Source organism: Amblyraja radiata, chromosome 24, assembly GCF_010909765.2.
Source record: "Amblyraja radiata isolate CabotCenter1 chromosome 24, sAmbRad1.1.pri, whole genome shotgun sequence".
Lineage (NCBI taxonomy): Eukaryota > Metazoa > Chordata > Chondrichthyes > Rajiformes > Rajidae > Amblyraja > Amblyraja radiata.
The window spans coordinates 33,306,175-33,328,570 of record NC_045979.1 but is presented as its reverse complement, the minus strand read 5'-3'; the positions used below and the strand labels follow the sequence as shown (position 1 = coordinate 33,328,570).

General features: G+C 45.0%; 1 protein-coding gene across 1 annotated transcript; it reads right to left on the bottom strand.

Annotated features, from left to right (window-relative positions):
* Window positions 1-1,486: 1,486 nt before the first annotated feature.
* LOC116986627 (guanine nucleotide-binding protein G(t) subunit alpha-2-like) lies at window positions 1,487-22,115 on the bottom strand. The gene is given in 7 exon segments (XM_033042205.1): window positions 1,487-1,627; window positions 1,630-1,694; window positions 2,022-2,107; window positions 2,109-2,152; window positions 11,105-11,234; window positions 12,159-12,287; window positions 22,039-22,115. Coding segments are annotated over 7 exon segments (672 nt in total).
* Window positions 22,116-22,396: the final 281 nt, after the last annotated feature.

The following is a 22,396-nucleotide window of genomic DNA, read 5'->3' as shown; positions in this document are numbered from 1 at the left end:
CTCCTCCACCATCACTGGCAGCATCTTCAGGCACCCACCATTGTGTGTGTGCGTATGTGTTCTTGCATTACTCAATAGGATTGTGATTATTAAAATAAAAGCAAAATAGGGTTAACATTTCAAAGGCAATAATTGATTTTCCTTTGATATAGCTTCACGCTTAATGGATATGGACATCAGTTTTCTTATGCTGGCTTTAACAATAGTGAAAAGCAATGCAATAAACCCACTAACTGTATTTCGCTGCTTGTTTCGCAGACAAGATTAGATGGCTCTATAAAGGGAGTTTTCATGCAGAATCGCTCATTGTTCTAATGCATGCTCAACGTGAAATCTGTACAGGCTAGAGTCGGGGGATCCTGAGGGGAAAGAACGAGTGCATTACGTTTCCAGTCTTGAGACAAATAAAATGAAAGAACATTACAACAGCAAAATGGAAGTACACAGCAGGGCAGGCAACATGGATTATATTTATAAATATCTGCAATATTGGCGCAAATGCATTTTCAAAATTCTGCCCATCGATCCTGAGCTGTATAGGACATCCCTCCTTTGTCAACGCTGCATCAAACTGCTGAATTGCCCCACTTTGCACCATCACAGCATCATTACCCACCTTCAGAGCAACAAGAGTCAAGCTGGCCAAGAAGATAATAATAATAATACATTTTATTTATGGGAGCCTTTCAAGAGTCTCAAGGACACCTTACAAAAATTTAACAGGTAGAGGAAAAACATGTAAGGGGAATTAAATAAATAGTAGAGACATGACTAGTACACAAAGTAAAGACAGAATTCAATACAAAACACAATATGAGGCAATTAATGCACAGATGAAAAGGGAAGGGGACGTGGGGCTAAGGATAGGCAGAGGTGAAGAGATGGGTCTTGAGGCGGGACTGGAAGATGGTGAGGGACACAGAATTGCGGATCAGTTGGGGGAGGGAGTTCCAGAGCCTGGGAGCTGCCCTGGTGAAGGCTCTGTCCCCAAAACTGCGGAGGTTGGACTTGTGGATGGAGAGGAGACCGGCTGATGTGGATCTGAGGGACCGTGAGGGTTGGTAGGGGGAGAGGAGGTCAGTGAGATATAGGGGGGCCAGATGGTGGAGGGCTTTGTAGGTGAGGATCAGGATTTTGTAGTTGATCCGGTGGGAGATGGGAAGCCAGTGAAGTTGTTTGAGGACTGGAGTGATGTGATGCCAGGATTTGGTCTCCAGCCAACATCTGCAAACCAGTCTGTAAACCACAGCAGCCTCTCCTGATAAAAGTAAGGTAATGCTTACATTTAAATTTTGCTAAATTTAAGAAAGGTTTTAAGATGTTCTTCACTCTAAAAGTATTCACAATTAATAGTATTAGAGGTCAAACATGAAGACCCTGAAATAATGTTAAGTACAAAGAATCCTGCACAGATGAGTTCCTCCAGCACTTTGTGTTTTGCTCAAATACCTTAACAATGTGCACCGACATACCTCTTGATAATACTTCAAAGCTGAAATATTTGGAAAAGTCCACAGTCTTTAAAATTTTCTTTAATGATGATATCTTTCACAGCATCAAACACAAACTTGATGGGTTTTGAGTCAGTGGTGCATGTCAAGTGTGCATAGATTTCTTTGACATTTTTTTGCGCATGTTGAGGTCTAGGAATTGGATCTTGTTGCAATTGCTCACATCTTCATATGAATTGGAACCTAGTATTGGAAAGTAATGGTTACTCCACATGTAATGAACAACATTGATTGATGGTGAGTAGAACAGTAATAGTCACAAGGATCAGGTTGTTATTTAGATGGAACAACGATTAAGTGGCCTGACCACAAGAGCTAGTGTTTAGTTTAGCAATATAGCATGGAAGCAGGCCCTTCGGTCCATAGTGTCCATGTTGGTCATCAATCTGTTCAATCTCCTGTACAAACTTATCCCACTTTACTACTCCCTACACACTAGGGGTAATTTACAGAGGCCAATTTACCTACAAACCTGCAGGTCTTTGAGATGTGGGAGGAAACTCAATGTACCGTCATAGTCTGAGTCTGGGAAGCAGATGCTCAAGTGAACTTTCTTGACTTTTTCTTTGTCATCATGGCCAAGGGGCCTATCTGTGGTTGCAAATACTGTCGAAGAGATGGAGACTCTCGTGCATTCGGTTCTAGTGTAGAAAGAGTAGGCTGAGATCCTGAAACAGTATTGCTTTGTCTGAAGAAGGGACATGACCCAAAACGTCACCTATCCATTTTCTCCAGAGGTACTGCCTGACCTGCTGAGTTACTCCAGCAATTTGTGTCTATCTTTGGTATCAATAGTTTTATTATTACTTTGTTCATATTATTTTTCCAACCCCCCCCCCCCCCATTGTCCACAATCAGGTTCTCGGGGATACTCCCTGCCTGAGGTAATCTGTCCCCAGCCCTGGATAATCCTGGTATTTTCTTGCTTTCAGTCCACCGCCCATCCCAATCCGAAATGTCACCTCCATTTGCTCCAGAGATACTTCCTGGCCCACTGGGTTACCCTGGCATTTTGTGCCTATCTTACTCTGCTCATACTTTCTTTTCCGCTGCTAAATAAGGAGTTGAGGTGAAACTTTCTTGCATAAACGTGGAGACCAACATGGATCTAAAATTAAAACCCAACCCAACCGCAGCCACCCCATAACTAATCCATGCCTGGGGACTTGTCAGTTCAATGTTTCACCCATTCCCTCTTGTTTATAGAATCATAGAAAGTAGGTGCGAGAGTAGACCACCAGGTCCGTCGAGCCCGCACCGCCATTCACTCATGGCTGAACACCAAACAGACACACTTACCCACAAACAGTAGACACAAGACACAGAACACAAGACACTACCCTCCCCTTTATACCGCTATCACCCCTCTCCACCCCAAGAACCGCGTGATCTCCTGGGGGAGGCAAAAAACCGGATAAAAACCCAGGTCCAATTCGGGAAAAAAATCCGGGAAATTCCTCTCCGACCCCAATCCAGGCGATCGACACTTGTCCAGGAGATCACTCAGGTCTACTATACTAACCATACCTAGGTCCATATCCCTGCCCTCTCCCCGTAGCCCCTTATCCCCTTGGCAGCTAAAAAACCATCTATTTTTGACTTAAATATATTTAACGTTTCTGCTTCCACTGCTCCCTGGGGCAGTGAATTCCACAAACTAACCACTCTCTGGGTGAAGAAATGTAACACTGCTAGAGATGACCTAGATCTTTACGAGGATGTCTGGGTTGTTCAGAGCAGAGGAAATAACAAAAAAGTTAATGTGACCTGGATCGCGCACTGAGATCTCAACCAATACATTACGGTCAGCCACCCCTATTCCAAATGTTTAATCCGAATGCACCAACACAGGCAACAAGGTTCTGTTTAGAATGTGAAACTTGCGTTACAGGCTGCATAGATCAGGCTGTACAGCAGAGGAAACATAACATAGAAACATAGAAATTAGGTGCAGGAGTAGGCCATTCGGCCCTTCGAGCCTGCACCGCCATTCAATATGATCATGGCTGATCATCCAACTCAGTATCCCGTACCTGCCTTCTCTCCATACCCTCTGATCCCCTTAGCCACAAGGGCCACATCTAACTCCCTCTTAAATATAGCCAATGAACTGGCCTCGACTACCCTCTGTGGCAGAGAGTTCCAGAGATTCACCACTCTCTGTGTGAAAAAAGTTCTTCTCATCTCGGTTTTAAAGGATTTCCCCCTTATCCTTAAGCTGTGACCCCTTGTCCTGGACTTCCCCAACATCGGGAGCAATCTTCCTGCATCTAGCCTGTCCAACCCCTTAAGAATTTTATAAGTTTCTATAAGATCCCCTCTCAATCAAACAGGCCCTTCGCCCTACAATATCTGTGCCGAACATGATGCCAAGGTAAACTAATCTCCTCTGCCTGTTGCATATCCATATGCCTGTCTAAAAGCCTCTTAAATGCCGCTATGGTAATCTGCCTAAAAAAATACACTGTCATTTAGACACGTACATGGATGGACAGGATAGGTTTAGAGGGATATGGGCCGGTGGGACTAATGCAGATGGGACATGTTGGTCGGCGTGAGCAAGTTGGGCCAAAGGGCCTGTTTCCACACTGTATGACTGTCTCTATGGCCATACCTGGCAGGACGTTCCAGGCACCCACCACTCCCTGTGTATACGAAACCTGTCCCGCACATCTCCTTTAAACTTTGACCCGCTCATTTAATGCTATGCCCTCTCGTCTTTGACATTTCCACCCAGGGAAAAAGTTTCTGACTGTCTACCGCGTCTATGCCTCTCACAACTTTATATTCAACTATCAGGTCTCCCCTCAATTTTGACGTTCTATAAAAAACAATCCAAGTTTAACCACTAATCTAGCCACTAAACTAATCTAACCACTAAACAAATGTCCACTAAACTAGGCAGGCAGCAATGTAGTTAATAATATAAATGCATCCAGGAGGAAAGCTGATGGTGTGAGATAAAGAGTGGTGAGAAGGAACTCATTAACACTGAGTAGGTCAAGTACCAAATTGTAAATTGCATTTAACAGAACTGTTCCTCTTTCATCTCACACTATCATTTTAACTGTTAAATGTGAGACCTCGCCTCATTTTCTCCTCATCTGCTACTTTCACCGTCTGGTGTTGGAACATGCTTTCATAATAATGGAGCTCTTGTCTGTAAAACACACGGCATAAAAGGAGTCTGTGCTCCACCGTATTTAGAATTATTCCCCTGTTCTTCCCCCCCGCAACTCTTTTTTTCCTAATCAAGAAACCTTTTGGTTTAGTTTAGAGATCTGCGACGACCAGTGATTCTCCCCCCAACCTTAACACCATCCTACACACACGAGGGGTAATTTGCATTTTAATACCAAGCCAATTAACGAAAGTTAGAGCTGCGTTTGCTCCAGCCATTTATTTAGGCAGCACATTCCACGTCAGCTTACTGATGTCTATCAATATTAATTTTTCCACTTTTTTATGGCTGCTTATTTTAATTCTGTGTCTTCTAGCAAATGAAGGGGGGGGGGGGGGTAGTAGGCAATGGCAGGTAATAGGCAATGGGGTTTTTTTTGACAGCCAAATTGTTGGAACAAAGGCCAGAGATAAGAACATTAGGTGTGAGACAGGTTTGAAGAGTTGCGGATTGTGAGGCTAGAGGGAGGAATTTAGCTTGGGGGAGGAGAGGGCAGAAATACGAATCCAGATGGAGGTGGGGGCCAGGGAGGGGAGGAAGGATAACAGAGAAGGTGGGGGGGAATCAGTTAGGTCACCTAAAATTGGAAAAATTAAATGTTCTAACTGACCTGTTCCAAGAAGAACATTTCAAATCTCTCCAGATTCTTCACCTAAACAACATCCCTCATCCATTCTAATGAATCTGCTCCACAATCCCACAATGCAGAGACTAGCCGCCACGGAGGTATGAGGTGGGGCTCGGCGGCAAACGTGGCGAAGTCGGTGCAGCAGTGGATGAAGGCGCCGGCCGACAGACGTGGGAGTGAGGGTGTTGCTGCCGTGGGGAGGATCAAAGGAGGACCAGGCCTGGGGGAAATGCAGGGGAGAGGGGGGTGGAAGAACAAAGGTGCACCCGGCGCAGGATACTTTGTAACTTTGTCGGCCCCCTTTATGTGGTGACTGTTGTATACCTTCGGTATACAAGCAAAGAATTTCACAGTTGTCAGGTGACGATAAAATATTCATCCAGTATTAATTAATTTACAAAGACCTTGAGTGTGATGCCCGGAATTGGACACAATTATGGCTGAAGCTCAACCAGCGAGAAGTAGAATTTTCTGCCATTTGACTCCACATATAACTACGGATTGACTTTTCCCTTCAGCAGTGGACTACAAGCAAAGATTCTGTAAACTGGATTAAAACACTTGGCTTATTAAGAGTTAAGTGAATTTGCAAGCATGAAGTAGATGAGGAAGCTTGGAAAGCTGAAGATAGCATTAAAGTACAGATTCTTTCCTAGTCCCACAGGTGTCTGGACAAGTGAGAACTACGTCATATAGCAAGGCGTTGGGGAGGGGAGGGGAGGGGGGGGGGGGTGGATGGTGAGGTGTGGAGTCTGCAAATCTCTATTCGTTGCTGAACCAAAGAGGTATTTAGATGAGCAGAGATATCGGCGATAGATTCTTGATTAGTACGGCTGTCAGAGGTTATGGGGAGAAAGCAGGAGAATGGGGTTAAGAGGGAGAGATAGATCAGCAATGATTGAATGGTTGTGTAGACTTGATGGTCCAAATGGCCTTAATCTGCTCCTACCACGTGATCTTATGAACAGATTCAATGCAATGACATAAAAAGATGAAGGCTAATACTGGGAAATAGGATTTGATAATAATAATAATAATAATAATAAATTTTATTTATGGGCGCCTTTCAAGAGTCTCAAGGACACCTTACAAAAATTTAGCAGGTAGAGGAAAAACATGTAAGGGGAATGAAATAAATAGTAGAGACATGACTAGTACACAAAGTAAAGACAGAATTCAATTCAAAACACAATATGAGGCAATTAATGCACAGATGAAAAGGGAGAGGGACGTGGGGCTAAGGATAGGCAGAGGTGAAGAGATGGGTCTTGAGGCGGGACTGGAAGATGGTGAGGGACACGGAATTGCGGATCAGTTGGGGGAGGGAGTTCCAGAGCCTGGGAGCTGCCCTGGAGAAGGCTCTGTCCCCAAAACTGCAGAGGTTGGACTTGTGGATGGAGAGGAGACTGGCTGATGTGGATCTGAAGGACCGTGAGGGTTGGTAGGGGGATGATTAATGATCAGCAGGAACACGGAGGCTGAGGGGCCTAATTCAATGCTGCATGACTATAATTCTATGATTGACAGTGAGCAAGGAGGTGAGACTATGCATCAGCAGTGTGTTCGGAGAGTGAAAATTGGGAATGTTAATTTCAGCAGGCTTTCCTAATTAAGACTTTAATATATAGCCCGAAATGACCAAAGTGCTGCTTATTCCTTGTTCCGCAGGTCACGTGTTGAACTGTGGCCAGGCAAAAAGTGACGAACACTGCCCAGTCCATCGCGGGTACTGATCTCTCCACCGTCGATGGGATCTACAGGAGTCACTGCCTCAAAAAAACCAGCCAGCTTCATCAGGGGCCCACACCGCACTGACCACGCTCTCATTTCACTCCTGCCATTGGGAAGAAGGTACAGGAGCCTGAAAATTGTAACGTCCAGGTTCATGAACAGCTTCTCCCCAACAGCCATCAGACTATTAAACACTTGTGTTTAAGAAGGAACACCAGACTGATTCCTGGGATGGCAGGACTTTCATATGAAGAAAGACTGGATGGACTCGGCTTGTACAAGCTAGAATTTAGAAGATTGAGGGGGGATCTTATAGAAACTTACAAAATTCTTAAGGGGTTGGACAGGCTAGATGCAGGAAGATTATTCCCGATGTTGGGGAAGTCCAGAACAAGGGGACACAGTTTAAGGATAAGAGGGAAATCCTTTAGGTCCGAGATGAGAAAATCATTTTTTACACAGAGAGTGGTGAATCTGTGGAATTCTCTGCCACAGAAGGTAGTTGAGGCCAGGTCATTGGCTAGATTTAAGAGGGAGTTAGATGTGGCCCTTGTGACGAAAAGGATCAGGGGGTATTGATTTGGATGACCAGCCATGATCATATTGAATGGCAGTGCAGGCTCGAAGGGCCGAATGGCCTACTCCTGCACCTATTTTCTATGTTTCTAACTGCAGATGCTGGAAAATCGAAGGTACACAAAAATGCTGGAGAAACTCAGCGGGTGCAGCAGCATCTATGGAGCGAAGGAAATAGACAACGTTTCGGGCCGAAACCCTTCTTCGCTCCATAGATGCTGCTGTACCCGCTGAGTTTCTCCAGACTATTAAACACTACAACCTCCAACTAAGTTCTGAGTAGCATAGACTTGGGGTTGCATTGCTGTTTAGTTGAGTTTGATTCAGTTTGTTTTTTGGTTTCGTGTTTAGTTTAGTTTGGTTTGGATTGGTTTGATTTAGCTTGGTTTAGTTTGATTCAGTTTTTAGTTTGGTTTAGAGATACAGTGTGGAAACAGGCCTTTCGGCTGACTGAGTCTGCACTGACCAACAATCACGTACACGACACACTAGAGGCAACTTACAAAGCACTATTAATCTAGAAACCACGTATCTTTAGAGTGTAGGAGAACAATACAACACTCTTGACTCGCAGGTAGTTAATCAAAATTCAATTAACGTCTGCCGAGGCAGTGAAGCGTTCAATTGAATATTAATTTGTGATTAATATGCCAGCAACACTTTGCATAATGTAATATTATTGTTCAGTCAAAGTACCATGGATGGTGAAGGACTGACTACATATTACAGCTGAGTATACTCAAGCTTTGCTGTGAACTGATTGCTGCACCAATTGGAGTTTAGTTGTGGTAAATAGCCTTTGTGTAATCCTAGCGACCACTGGAGTTAATTAGTCCTTGGCAGTTTGCATCGCAGTAGGCGAAAGCACTGAATAAACCCTTCTACATTCTGGTCACGCAAGCAATGTTCTTCCAAGCGAGGCCCAAGCACAACAACTCCGCGATCGCACTGAATGTACCTGACATAATTACATACAGACGTCATACTGAATTAAATCCAGCATTATGCGGGCACAGGCTGAGGCGTGTTAATGACCCAAGCTCAGATATGCATATAGATTGACATCACGCCGAATTAGCACCCTGTGGCAAATATACACAAGTTGTATTGAATAAACCTCACCTCGGTTATACTCTTTTAACTGTACATCTATTACAGAAGAGAAGAGAGTGTAAAGGAGATGTACAAGGAGACACAAGAAACTACAGATGCTGAAATCTTCTGCAAAGATCCTCTCTCTCTGTCCCTCCCCACCCTAGTTCTCCAATTAATTTTACTGTCCTTCTGATTCATTTTACTGATTGTATGCCCCCTTGTCACCTTCCCCTCAGCTAGCAATGAATAATTCTGCATTTCCTTATTATCGTCTGCTTTGATCGTTCATTTTCACACCTTACCCCTCCATATCGCTAGGCTCCCTCTCCCCTGACTCTCAGTCTGAAGAAGTGTCTTGACCCAAAACATCACCTATTTCTTCTCTCCAGAGATGCTGCCTGTTCTGCTGAGTTACTCCAGCATTTTGTGTCTCCCAAAGCCTCTGGATGTTTGGTAAATTTTTTTAATTATTTGATTCTAAGGTATCTTGTATGTAAAACTTTCACCATTCATTTGAAGTAAAAGATTTGTCGATTTCTCCCCAGCATGGAAGGAATATTTAACCAGTCTAATTGGGCCTAACTTTTGCTCATCCCTTGAGGATTTAGATCTGAAATCAGTTTTGTTCTCAAGGTTCTTGAGACCAGCTGTTGCCGGCCCTGAATATTCTGGTATTTTCTCACCTCCAGGTTCCCCCCCCCCCCCCCCACCTCTCCACCTCTACATTGCTAGGCTCCCTATATAAACTAGTCACTAAGCTGGACCACCTGGGCCTCAACACACACCTGAGCAGCTGGGTCCTGGACTTTCTCACCGGCCGACCACAGACACCACGGCATGGGGAGGCAGGTCTCCTCCAGCATCACCTTGAACATCGGTGCACCACAGGGCTGTGTGTTGAGCCCCTTCCTCTTCTCCCTCTACACTCTCGACTGCAAACCCACCCACGAGGCCAACACCATATTTAAGTTTGCAGATGACACCATCGTGGTAGGCAGGATCACGAGTAACAACGAGGCCGCCTACAGGACAGAGGTAGAGAACCTGGTGAGCTGGAGCCGTGAGAACAACCTGATCCTCAACGCAAAAAAAACAAAGGAGATGATCCTGGACTTCAGGAGGAGACCGAAGACCTTCGTCCATCAGCCCATCACCATTAACGGCGAGACAGTGGAGGCTGTGCAGAACATCAGGTACCTCGGGGTCAACATCAGCCACGACCTGACCTGGACCGTCAACACCACGGCGACGGCCAAGAAAGGACTTCAAAGGCTTCACTTCCTGAGGTGCTTGAAGAGGGCACGTCTCCCACAACAGCTGCTGGTGAGCTTCTACAGGTCAGCCATTGAGTCAGTTCTTACATACTGCATCACAGTATGGTACTCTGGCTGTACCGCAGAGAACAGGAAAGCTCTCCAACGCGTCATCAAGACTGCTGAGAGGATCACTGGCACCCAGCTCCCCAGTCTGGAGGACATCTACCGGACCCGCTGCATCCGGAGGGTCAAGGGCATCCTTAGAGACAGCACACACCCTGGACACTGTCTCTTCACCCTTCTGCCCTCAGGAAGACGATACAGGATACTGAGCGCCCGCACGACAAGACTGAAAAACAGCTTCTACCATAGAGCTGTGACACTACTGAACTCTATCCCCCTCCCATATTGATCCCCCCCCCTCTCTCTCACACACCCGCCAATACTCCTGTATGTTTATGGTTATAGTTAAATTTTTTAATAGTTCTTTTTTTTTTAAATTGTATTTTTATACTTATATTCCTGTGCAGCTGGAGGACTGCTCCAACAGAATTTCGTTGTCTTGTACAATGACAATAAAGATTATCTTATCTTGCTTGAAGAACCCTCACCTATTCTTTTTCTCCAGAGAAACTGCCTGACTCGTTGAGTCACTCCAACATTTTATGCCAACATTCTTCAAGGGTCGTTATAGAGTCATAGAGTGATATGGTGTGGAAACAGGCCTTTTGAGCCAACTTGCCCACACCGGCCATCGCGTCCCAGCTGCACTAGTCCCACCTGACCTGCCCATGTTTGGCCCTTATACCTCTAAACCTGTCCTAGCCATGTACCCAACTAACTGTTTCTTAAATGTTGGAATAGTCCCTGCCTTAACTACCTCCTCTGGCAGCTCGTTCCATACATCCACCATCCTTTGTGTGAAAAAAGTACCCCTCAGATTCCTATTAAATGTTGTCCCCTTCACCTTAATCCTATGCCCTCTTGTCCTCAATTTGCCTTCTCTGGGCACGAGACTCTGTGCATCTACCCAATCTATTCCTCTCGCGATTTTACACATTGTTGTGTGTGTTGTTGTTGTTTATGTGATTATCCGTGATTACGACGTACATTTAGAGTTACGTACCATATTGTCATCTTCCACCAACACCATGTTATACGCACTGAGTGCACCGCAGAAGATAATACAGGTAACTCCCTCGAAACAGTGGATCCACCTCTTCCGCTCAGACACCTGTCCACCGACGTCAAGCATTCTGAGACGGGAGCAGAAATGGGCATTTCACCACACCAGTGTATCACAGATCAATGAGAGAAGGACACTGGTGTATCCAACCATGGACTATATTTAAATGCTTTACTTGGAAAATAGTTTGCTTATGGTTGAAGAAGATGCTCCAACCCGAAGCGAAATGTCTGGATTGTGGATGTAGAGAGGATGTTTCCACTCATGGGCGGGTCTAGGACCAGAGGTCGTAGCCTCAGAATAAAAGGACATTCCTTTAGGAAGGAGACGAGGAGAGGATGAATTTCTTGTTAGAGGGTGGTAAATCTGTGGAATTCTGTCACAGAAGGCTGTGGAGGCCATGTTGATGAATATTGTTAAGGCCGAGATTGACATATTCTTGATTAATACGGGTGTCAGAGGTTATGGGGAGAAGGCAGGAGAATGGGGTTAGGAGGGATAGATCAGACATGATTAAATAGTGTAGACTTGATGGGCCGAATGGCCTAATTCTGCTCCGATCACTTATGAACCTATGAAGCATTGCCTATTCTTTATCTCCAGAGATGTTGCGTGACGCGTTGAGCTCCTCCAGCTTTTTGTGTCTATCTTCTGCTATTGACTTACTGTTCCTGTTCATAAGAATTAAGAAGGAACTTCAGCGACTGGTTTACACTGAAGATAGACACAAGTTGCTGGAGTAACTCATGTTTGAGTGGCAGAGTGTACTTGATGGGCTGAATGGCCTAATTCTGCACCTATAACTTATGAACACCCATAGTCAGGACCAAACCCAGGTCTCTGGCACGAGACCTGGGTTTGATCCATTTGGATCTGTGTATGGTTCTGGGATACATCGGAGATCTGTCACTGATGGTAGGTCAGGACCAATGACTTTAATTGCTTGCACTCTGCAAGATGGGTGGAATAATTTGCAGGGTCACCGAGCCCTTACCTGACGTTCAGGTCCTGGCAAGCGAACTGTTCTTCAATAATACCTGTGGTATTAACTCTGGACCTCAAGACATCTTCTTCATTTGGAATATAGCCAGGAGAAGTAATTGTGACCAGATTGTTCAAGTAGCTGATGAAAAGAAAGTTATATTTTTATTCACGCTTGTCGAAGCTAAATGTGTTAATAACGCCCTTGTTACGTCTAAGGCTCCTGCGCCCGGCACAGCATTTGTCCGGAAAAGCCCCACATAGGAAAGAGATGAGGATTCAACTAGTCTGAATCTTTTAACCAGTCTGAAGAAGGGTCCTGACCCAAAACATCACCTATCCATATTCTCCAGAGATGCTGCTTGGTCCGTTGAGTTAGTTCAGTTTAGTTTATTGTCACATGTACCGAGGTGCAGTGTAAAGCTTTTGTTATCCCAGCGCTTTATTCATGTTCACAAGTTATAGGAATAGAATTAGACCATTCGGCCCATCGAGTCTTCTCCGCCGTATATTCATGGCTGATCTCTGCCTCCTAATCCCATTTAACTGCCTTCTCCCCATAACCCTTGACGCCCATTCTAATTAAGAATTTGTCTATCTCTAAATTTAAAATATCGCTAAAATGTCCCTAGTGTGTAGGATAGAACTAGTGTACGGGTGGTCGTTGGTCGGCACAGACATGGTGAACCAAAGGGCCTGTTTCTCTAAACTAAACTAATGTGCAGCAAAAATAACACAAAATGTTTGGTGAATGTCTCTGCAATTGAATGTCTTGGCCTCAGGGTCCTTCGGTTTAATGGGATCACAGTCAAATTAGTGTCAGCCGCAGAAACCTCTGCATCCCATACAGCTATTTGATTATGGCGGGTTTCTCCGGGAAGCAAAATATACCTTTTTTCCTTCAAGCATCTCTTGTAAAAAGAAATACAAGAACTGTATCAAATAAAGTAATGCCGTTGGATTACTTACTGGTTTGATATGGTAACATCTTGGGCTGTTTTTCAGTGGGAAAAAAAAGATAACACAAACTCTGCACTTATAATTTCTGTACTTGTATAAGCTATCGGCTCCTTTCCCCAGTCCAGCATTATCATTCACACCGTCACTTACAGTGCTAGGTGTTTTGGTTCACTTATTTAAACGTGCATTAAATTACACTCATTACCAGCATGACCAGAGGTGTTGATGTTCACACCCTAAGTTGTTCTCCACACTGGAAGTCATTAGAATTAGCAAATAACTTTGTTCCTGCCATTAACAGAGAGAGCTGAAACTCACCAATCGTTTAACAGTACTACCTCCACTGCCCCATCTCTGACTTTGGCTTATATTAGTAGCCAACATATGTTTAGTTTATTAGTGTTTAAGAAGGAACTGCAGATGCTGGAAAATCGAAGGTAGACAAAAATGTTGGAGAAACTCAGCGGGTGCAGCAGCATCTCCCTGATGCAGACTCCCCAAGCGGAATATGAGGTGCTGTTCCTCCAATTTCCGGTGTTGCTCGCTCTGGCCATGGAGGAGACCCAGGACAGAGAGGTCGGATATGGAATGGGAGGGGGAGTTGAAGTGCTGAGCCACCTGGAGGTCAGGTTGGTTATTGCGGACCGAGCGGAGGTGTTCGGCGAAACGATCGCCAAGCCTCCGCTTGGTCTCACCGATGTAGATCAGCTGACATCTAGAGCAGCGGATGCAATAGATGAGGTTGGAGGACTTTAACATATGTTTAGTTTAACACAGCGGATCAGGCAGCATCTCTGGAGAAAAGGAATAGGTAACATTTTGGGTCAAGGCCCTTCTTCAGACTGAGAGTCAGGAAAAGGGAAACAAGAGATATAAACAGTGATAGAGCAAATGAATTAAATATATGCAAAAAGTAACAATGAGCCCACAATGGTCCATGGTTTCTTTCATTCATTTGTCTCTCCCTCGATATCACCGTCTGTGTATCTCTCGTTTCCTTTTCCAAGGGCGTTTCTGTGCTGTATCTCTAAACTAAACTAAACTAGGATATTTGCTCACAACACTGGTTGTACTTCTGTAATTAATCCTAATGGTGGACATGGCTTGAATAATGGCCAGGATGGACTGAAGGGTGTTGCCGTTTATAATAGGTATGAAAGCTAAAAATTCCTCCTTTGAATAGCCATCTTGATGGATAATTCTACAGGCAAAGTCAAAGCATCAAATAAATGATTAACTATTCACTTCAAGTTACATATTCTTTGCCTAAATTCCTGTTTTAATGATTCCTTTGTACCTTTAATGCTTCCTATTGCCATAGAGTCATTGAGTCCTAGTCACACTGCGTGAAAGCACGCCCTTCGGCCCAACTGGCCCACACTGACCAACATGTCCCATCGACACTAGTCCCACCTGCCCGCAGCCGCTCTTGGTCCATATCACCTCTAAACCTGTCATATCCATGCACCTGACTAAATGTTTGTTAAACGTTGTGATACCTGCCCCAACTATTTCCTTCAGCAAATCGTTCCATTCACCCACCACCCTTTGTGTAAAAAAAGTTGCCCCTCTGGTTCCCATTAAATCTTTCACCCCCTCGCCTCAAATTCCAGCCCTGAGCTCTATTCCATGTTTTAGAATTTGCCCAAATGCCTGCTTTAAAGATTCCTTCGTACCTTCAAAGCTTCCTATTTTCATTTTGGATTACCTGCATTTACGTTTAGATATGCAAAATATCTTTCTCAGTGAGTTATTCGACCCAAGTATCAAAAGAGACAAAATGATCATTAAATCTGTGGTGGACAGATTTTCCAGCATCTGCAGTTCCTTCTTAAACATTCACTGTGGGATTCTTTGTCACAGAAGGCTACGGAAGCCGTCAATGGATATTTTTAAGCCAGAGATAAATAGATTAGCAGGGGTTATGGGGAGAAGGCAGGAAAATGGGGTTAGGAGGGAGAGATAGATCAGCCATGATTGAATGGATGGGCCGAATGGCCTATCATATGACCTTATCTGAAATTGTGCTAAAACTAGCTAAAAGCAACAACAATTTGGCTGGGGCTTAAATTAAGTTATTAACTAAAAGGATTAGAGTGAAGTTGAGTAGAAATGTCCTCCTTCAAAGAGTAGTGGGGACATGGTCCTCACTAACTGAACTTCTCCTCACAATTGCATTGTGTGAAGAGCACTTAATTTGGAATAAACTGCGGACCATGAGCTGAAAAGACAGATACGTTTCTGTAGCAAATTATTGGTTGGCATGACATTGATGGGCCAAAAACCCCACTTGTATCTGGTGAGTTTCTATCATAGAGTCATACAGTGTGTGGAAACAGGCCCTTCGGCCCAACTTGCCCACACCGACCAACATGTCCCATCTACACTAGTCCCACCTGCCTGCATTTAGCCTGCATCCCTCTAAACCTGCCCTGTCCAAATGTTCTTAAGCATTGCAATAGTACCTATCATTTTATGATTCTATGAATTAGCTTTTGATTTTTTTAAGATCCTGTATACTTTCCACATTTTAGAACATATACATAGAACAGCACAGAACAGGAATGGGCCCTTCGGCCCACAATGTTGGTGCCAAACATGATGCCAAGTTAAACAGATCTACCTGTACATAATCCCTCCATTCCCTGCACTTCCATATGCCTATCTAAAAGCTTCTTAAAAGCCACAATTTCTTCCCAGCTGTTATCGGGGAACTGAATCATCCTATCAACAATTAGAGAGTGGTCCTGAACTACTACGCACCTCATTGAAGACCATTGGACTATCTTTAATCGGACTTTATCTCGCACCAAACCTTATTCTCTTTGTCATGTATCTGTGCACTGTGGACAACTCGATTGTAATTGTGTATTGTCTTTCCACTGACTGGTTAGCACGCAACAAAAGCTTTTCACTGTACCTGTGACATGTGACAATAAATGAAACTAAATGAAAAATTTAGTGAGAGATCGATAGTTTACAGGGTAATAAGTAGGGGAATGGAATTGATGAGCATAGACTCAGTGGCAACATGGACGAGCATAGGCTCAGTCGGCTGAATGGCCTCCTTTATTGTTGTAAGAATGATCCATGCAAATTTTTATAATATAAAGATGGTTGATTTTCTGTGCAATTAACAGTTAAATCTCAGCATGGATGGAGCATTGCAAATTTACCTCTTAAGCGTGAATTATCAATATGAATTATCTAAGTTGGCGGAAATGTGCATTCACAGTGTAATTCACAGATGTTGTAATAGTTCGATGTGTGAATTGTGTAAATGGTACGTGACCAGGGCAAGCAGCATAAAAAAGTATGTTGTTTGCAATTGCAGAGCTAGCTTAACACTGGAGATAGACACAAAATGCTGGAGTAACTCAGCGGGTCAGGCAGCATCTCTGGAGAAAAGGAGTCGGTGACGTTTCGGTCGAGACTACTTCTTCAGCCTCGACCCAAAACGTCACCTATCCATTTTCTCCAGAGATGCTGCCTGACCTGCTGAGTTACTCTGGCATTTTGTGTCTCACTTCAGTGTAAACCAGCATTTGAAGTTCCTTCCTTCACATGACTTGGGTGGGGGAAGGAGGGGAGTGAGGACAGGGGAAACCCTGGAGCGTATCGTTGCGTCACAACTTCATTCCCACCTCCTTGCGTATAACCTATTTGAACCCCTCCAATCTGGCTTTCGCCCCCTCCATAGCACAGAAACTGCTCTCCTCAAAGTCCTCAATGACCTCCTCACCTCTGCTGACACTGGTTCCCTCAACATCCTCATCCTCCTCGACCTGAGTGCAGCCTTCGATGCAGTGAACCATAACATCCTGCTTACCAGACTTGGGGACCTTGGCATTGAAGGTTCTGCACTCAGCTGGCTCTGTTCCTACCTTTCCAACAGATCCCACTTCATCTCTCTCCATAACCACACCTCTGCTACAGCCACAGTCACTCAAGGCATTCCCCAAGGCTCCATACTCGGCCCCCTCCTCTTCATCATCTACATCCTCCCCCTTGGTCAGATACTCCGCCACTTCAACCTGGAATTCCACTGTTACGCCGATGACACCCAGAACTACCTCGGCACCAAATCCCCCCACAACCCCCCCTCTCCCATATCAACTCCTGTTTGTCAGCAATAAAAACCTGGATACAACATAACTTCCTCAAACTCAACAGCGATAAAACAGAATTCCCCCTCATGGGCTCCAAATCCACACTCAGCAAAATCAATAACCCCACTCTCACCATCGACGGCACCAATGTCTCCCCATCTCCCCATCTCCCCAGGCCCGCAACCTTGGCGTGATCTTTGATTCCACCCTCTCCCTTGAGCCTCACATCCGCCATGTCATTAAAACCTCCTTCTTTCACCTCCGCAACATCGCCAAAATCAGACCCTCTCTCACACCTCCCGCTGCTGAAAGACTCATCCATGCCTTCATCTCCTCCCGACTGGACTACTGCAACTCACTTCTCCTTGGCATCAGCTCCACCTACATCAACCGACTCCAACTGGTCCAGAACGCAGCCGCCCGACTCATCACCCACACCAAATCCTGGCATCACATCACTCCAGTCCTCAAACAACTTCACTGGCTTCCCATCTCCCACCGGATCACCTACAAAATCCTGGTCCTCACCTACAAAGCCCTCCACCATTTGGCCCCCCCATATCTCACTGACCTCCTCTCCCCCTACCAACCCTCATGGTCCCTCAGATCCACATCAGCCGGTCTCCTCTCCATCCACAAGTCCAACCTCTGCAGTTTTGGGGACAGAGCCTTCTCCAGGGCAGCTCCCAGGCTCTGGAACTCCCTCCCCCAACTGATCCGCAATTCCGTGTCCCTCACCATCTTCCAGTCCCGCCTCAAGACCCATCTCTTCACCTCTGCCTATCCTTAGCCCCACGTCCCCCTCCCTTTTCATCTGTGCTTGAATTGCCTCATATTGTGTTTTGAATTGAATTCTGTCTTTAATTTGTGTACTAGTCATGTCTTTACTATTTATTTCATTCCGCTTACATGTTTTTCCTCTACTTGCTAAATTTTTGTAAGGTGTCCTTGAGACTCTTGAAAGGCGCCCATAAATAAAATTTATTATTATTATTATTAGGGGAAGGAATGCGGGATTTACTTGAAATGAGAAAAATCAATGTTCATACCGCTGGGTTGTAAGCTGCCCAAGCGAAATATGAGATGTTGTTCCTCATCTTATGACAATGTACAAACTCCGTACAGATAGCACCTGTAGTCAGGATCGAACCTGGGTCTCGTGCTGTGAGGCAGCAACTCTATCGCTGCGCCATTGTGCTATTGCCACACAGATCAGGTCAACAAACACTTCAGGTGCAAAACTACCACCCCAGCACCTGAGATACCTATTTGCTGCAGCTTTGGAGACTCTTTAGGCTGACTGCAATAAGGTGCTGCCTGACCCAGTTAGTGACCCCAGCAGTCTGTAATAATGCGCGTCTATCAGTGTGACGCACGTTGTCGTTGAACGTGACAACGCAGGCATGGTAGTTTATTCAAGCGATCATTGAAAAGAGGCAACGGAAGGATTGTATAAATAGTGCAGGAGGCATTTGTGTGTGGTCTGCTGTAATCCATCATCTCCGTTGGATAAAGAGTGGGAGGGTTAAAGCATTAAAAACAGGTAAGTAGCAAAGTGACTGTGAGCTTTGTTCTCGCTGCCCCTCCTTGCTGTCTTTCTGTGAAAACACCGGAGATACACACCTAGTTATTACTAGTTATTGGACAATAAAGTATTCCATTCCATATCGCACACACATTGAATTGTTCTGTCTCCATTCTATTTTCTTCGCCCAAAATCAAGTTACTGAACTATAACATCACAATATATGTAGAAAGGAACTGCAGATGCTAGTTTATACTGAAGATAGTCACAAAGTGCTGGAGTAACTCAATGGGTGAGGCAGCATTTCTGGAGAAAAAGGATGGGTGACAAAGGCTGGGCCCCTCAGAGTCATAGAATGTCATAGAGTGTGGAAACAGGCCCCTCGGCCCAACTTGCCCACACCGGCCAACATGTCCCAGCTGCACTAGTCCCACCTGCCAGCATTTGGTCCATATCCCTCCAAACCTGTCCTATCCATGCACCTGTCCAACTGCTTCTTAAATGTTTGGATAGTCCCTACCTCCAGTGGCAGCTTGTTCCATACACCCACCACCCTTTGTGTGAGAAGGTTTTGGTGTTGTACAGACAGCACCAGTTGTCAGGATGGAACCCGGGTCTCTGGCGCAGTGAAGCAGAGACTATACCGCTGCGCCACCGTGCCAACCCCAATATTGAACCATATCAGTTCAGTTTCTGTTCAGTTCAGTTTAGTGTCATGTGCACAGGGGCTACAGTGAAAAGCTTTTGTTGCGTGCTGACCAGTCAGCAGAAAGACAGTACATGAACACGATTACAATTGACCCATTTACAGTGATGAGGGAACAACGTTTAGTGCAAGGTAAAGCCATTAAATCATTTCAGAGGGCATTTAGGAGTGGACCACCGTGCTGAGTGTTTAGAGTCGCAAGTAGCAGACCAAATGCGGACGGCAGATTTCCTTCTCCGAGGAGCATTAGTCTTCCAGATGGTGCTTCTATATTTATGCCTGTGAGGCATGGTGAGTAAATGAAATCAGCATCGCTAATTGACTCATGAAGTTTCCATCGCTGGTTTAATGAGATTTTAAATTGTGTTTTCTGGGCAAAAAATGAAGACCAGCAACAGAACTCGAATCCAATTATTTGTTTGTCTGCTTGAGTTCCTTTTTTCACTGTTCTTCCTTCCCTATGGCTCATTTGTGACTCAATACTAATCCGTAGGTATTTTTGCTCCAGGTTTCCTGGTTGTAGACCCTTTCAAGAAGCTTGAGTATAAGAGCCAATGTGACTGCAAGTACTTCAATTTGTAGCATGGAGGGAACACTAAGTTGTCAGAAGGGATGACGTCAAGATGAGATGTTAAACCAAGGACCCCACAGGACCATAAGACACTGGAGGAGAGGGACGGCAAGGTGGCGGAGCGGTAGAGTCGCGGACTTACATCGCCAGAGACCAGGGTTCAATCCTGACTATGGGTGCTGCCTGTATGGAGTTTGTACATTCTCACTGTGACCGCGTGGGTTTTCTCCAGTTTCCATCCACTCTCCAGCGAAGTACAGGTTTGGAGGTTAATTGGCTTTTGTAAAAGTGTAAATTGTCCCAAGTATGTAATATAGTGCTAGTGTGTCGGTGATCGTTGGCCGGCACAGATTCTGTGGGCCGAAGGGCCTGTTTTTTGCACGCTACCTCTAAAGTCTAAATAATTAGGCCATTCAGCCCATCAAATCCTACTTTGTGGCGGCACCTGGTGACAACCCAAGGTCACAACGAACCATCGGCTCTAGAGGGCGGCGTCTTGGTGTGGGAGGCGCTAGTCACGGGGTCGATACCTGATTTGGTATTTAAGGCCAGGCAACGCCCGTGTCCTTGGAGGAGTAGGGAGCTGTATTAGAGAGATTAAACACGTCTAGTGCACACAACTCGAGTCCGACTAGTTTTTGGCTGGACTCCTGCGAGTCCTCGCTACAACCTGGCCATTCTACTTTTCCCTCTCAACCCCATTCTCCTACCTTTTCCCCGTAACCTTTGACACCCTGACAAATCAAGAACATCTCCAGCTCTGCTTTGAATCTCCATCTCTCTGCTCTCTTAAGTAAATTCTCACGATCCACTGGCATAACGTTGAAGAAAAAAAAGATATCCACTGATATCTTGGCTAAAAGTTATTCTTCAATTAGCTTTACATGAAATAGATTACTCAGTCATTATCATGTTGCTATTTCTGGGGATTTGTTCGGTATAAAATTGGCTGAATACATTGCAATCCCAACCACAGTCCAAAAATATGTCATTTGCTCTAAGGAACTGTGGGACATAACAGATGCAATGTAGATGTGAGTCTCTTCATCTGTCCGAAGAATGGCGCTGTAAGGCAGCAGCTCTACCACGGCACCTCTAATTTGAAGCAATAGTGGTGAGCTCCAACGATGATGTGGCCAAAGTACAGACCTCATTGGTAAAAGTACCATGTGATAGAGGTTAGACAAAAATGCTGGAGAAACTCAGCGGGTGAGGCAGCAACTATGGAGCGAAGGAAATAGGCAACGTTTCAGGTCGAGACCCTTCTTCAGACCGACAGTCTCGACCCGAAACGTTGCCTATTTGCTTCGCTCCATAGATGCTGCCTCACCAGCTGAGTTTCTCCAGCATTTTTGTCTACCTTAGATTTTCCAGCATCTGCAGTTCCTTCTTAAATCCCAGGTGATAGAGGATATTCATCTTGGGGCTGTCACAGCAAATTAAGCAGCCTAGAATGTAAGGAAGCAGGGGCAGTGATTACATAATAGATCACAACCTTCAACAAACAGAAACTCTAAGTAATTTTAAATACATTCTGTAAAAATAGATTGACAAGGTTAAAATATGGTCATAGAGTCATACAGTGTGGAAACAGATCCTTTGACCCAACTTGCCCACACCGACCAACTACCACCTCTGGCAGCTTGTTTCCGTACACCCACTTTCTTCTTCTTCCTAGGCCTCCTTCGGTCGTGGCTGACCATGGGTGGCTCCAGGGTTCTATTCCGTATATGGAGCACGCCTGTGCGTGACTTTGTTTAACGTGGGGAGACTGGTGCACAGACAGCCACCCCACGGTCCTTGACACATCTGGGTCAGGATCCAGTGGCATGGAGTCCAAGTCGACCGGACTACCGACTACCCTCTGTTTAAAAGAGTAACCCCTCAAGTTCCTATTAAATCTTTCCCCTCTCACCTTAAACCTATGTCCTCTGGTTGTCGATTCCCCTATTCTGGGCAAGAGACTCTGTGCATCTACCCAATCTACTCCTCTCATGATTTTGTACACCTCCAGATGATCACCGCTTATCCTCCTGCGCTCCAAGGAATAGAGTCCTGTCCTGCTCAACCTCGCCCGATACCTCAAGCCCTGGCAACATCCTCGCAAATCTTCTCTGCGCCTTTTCCAAATGAATTCATTCAAATGAATTGAGAGTAATTATTTGCCGAAACATATTTGCATACTGCCCTGATCAAAAGATCTCAAAAGGTCACAAAGGAGATAAAACCACAGTGCAAGAGTCAACAGTCTTAGTGGTAGCAATCTGGCTTCCGAATCGATAGGTTGTGGTTTGTAGTCTCGCTTAAGCAATGCTCTTGTCTAACTGCAGCTGCACCAGGACTTTGAAAGAGCAACCAACTGAGTCTCGTTCCTAAATAC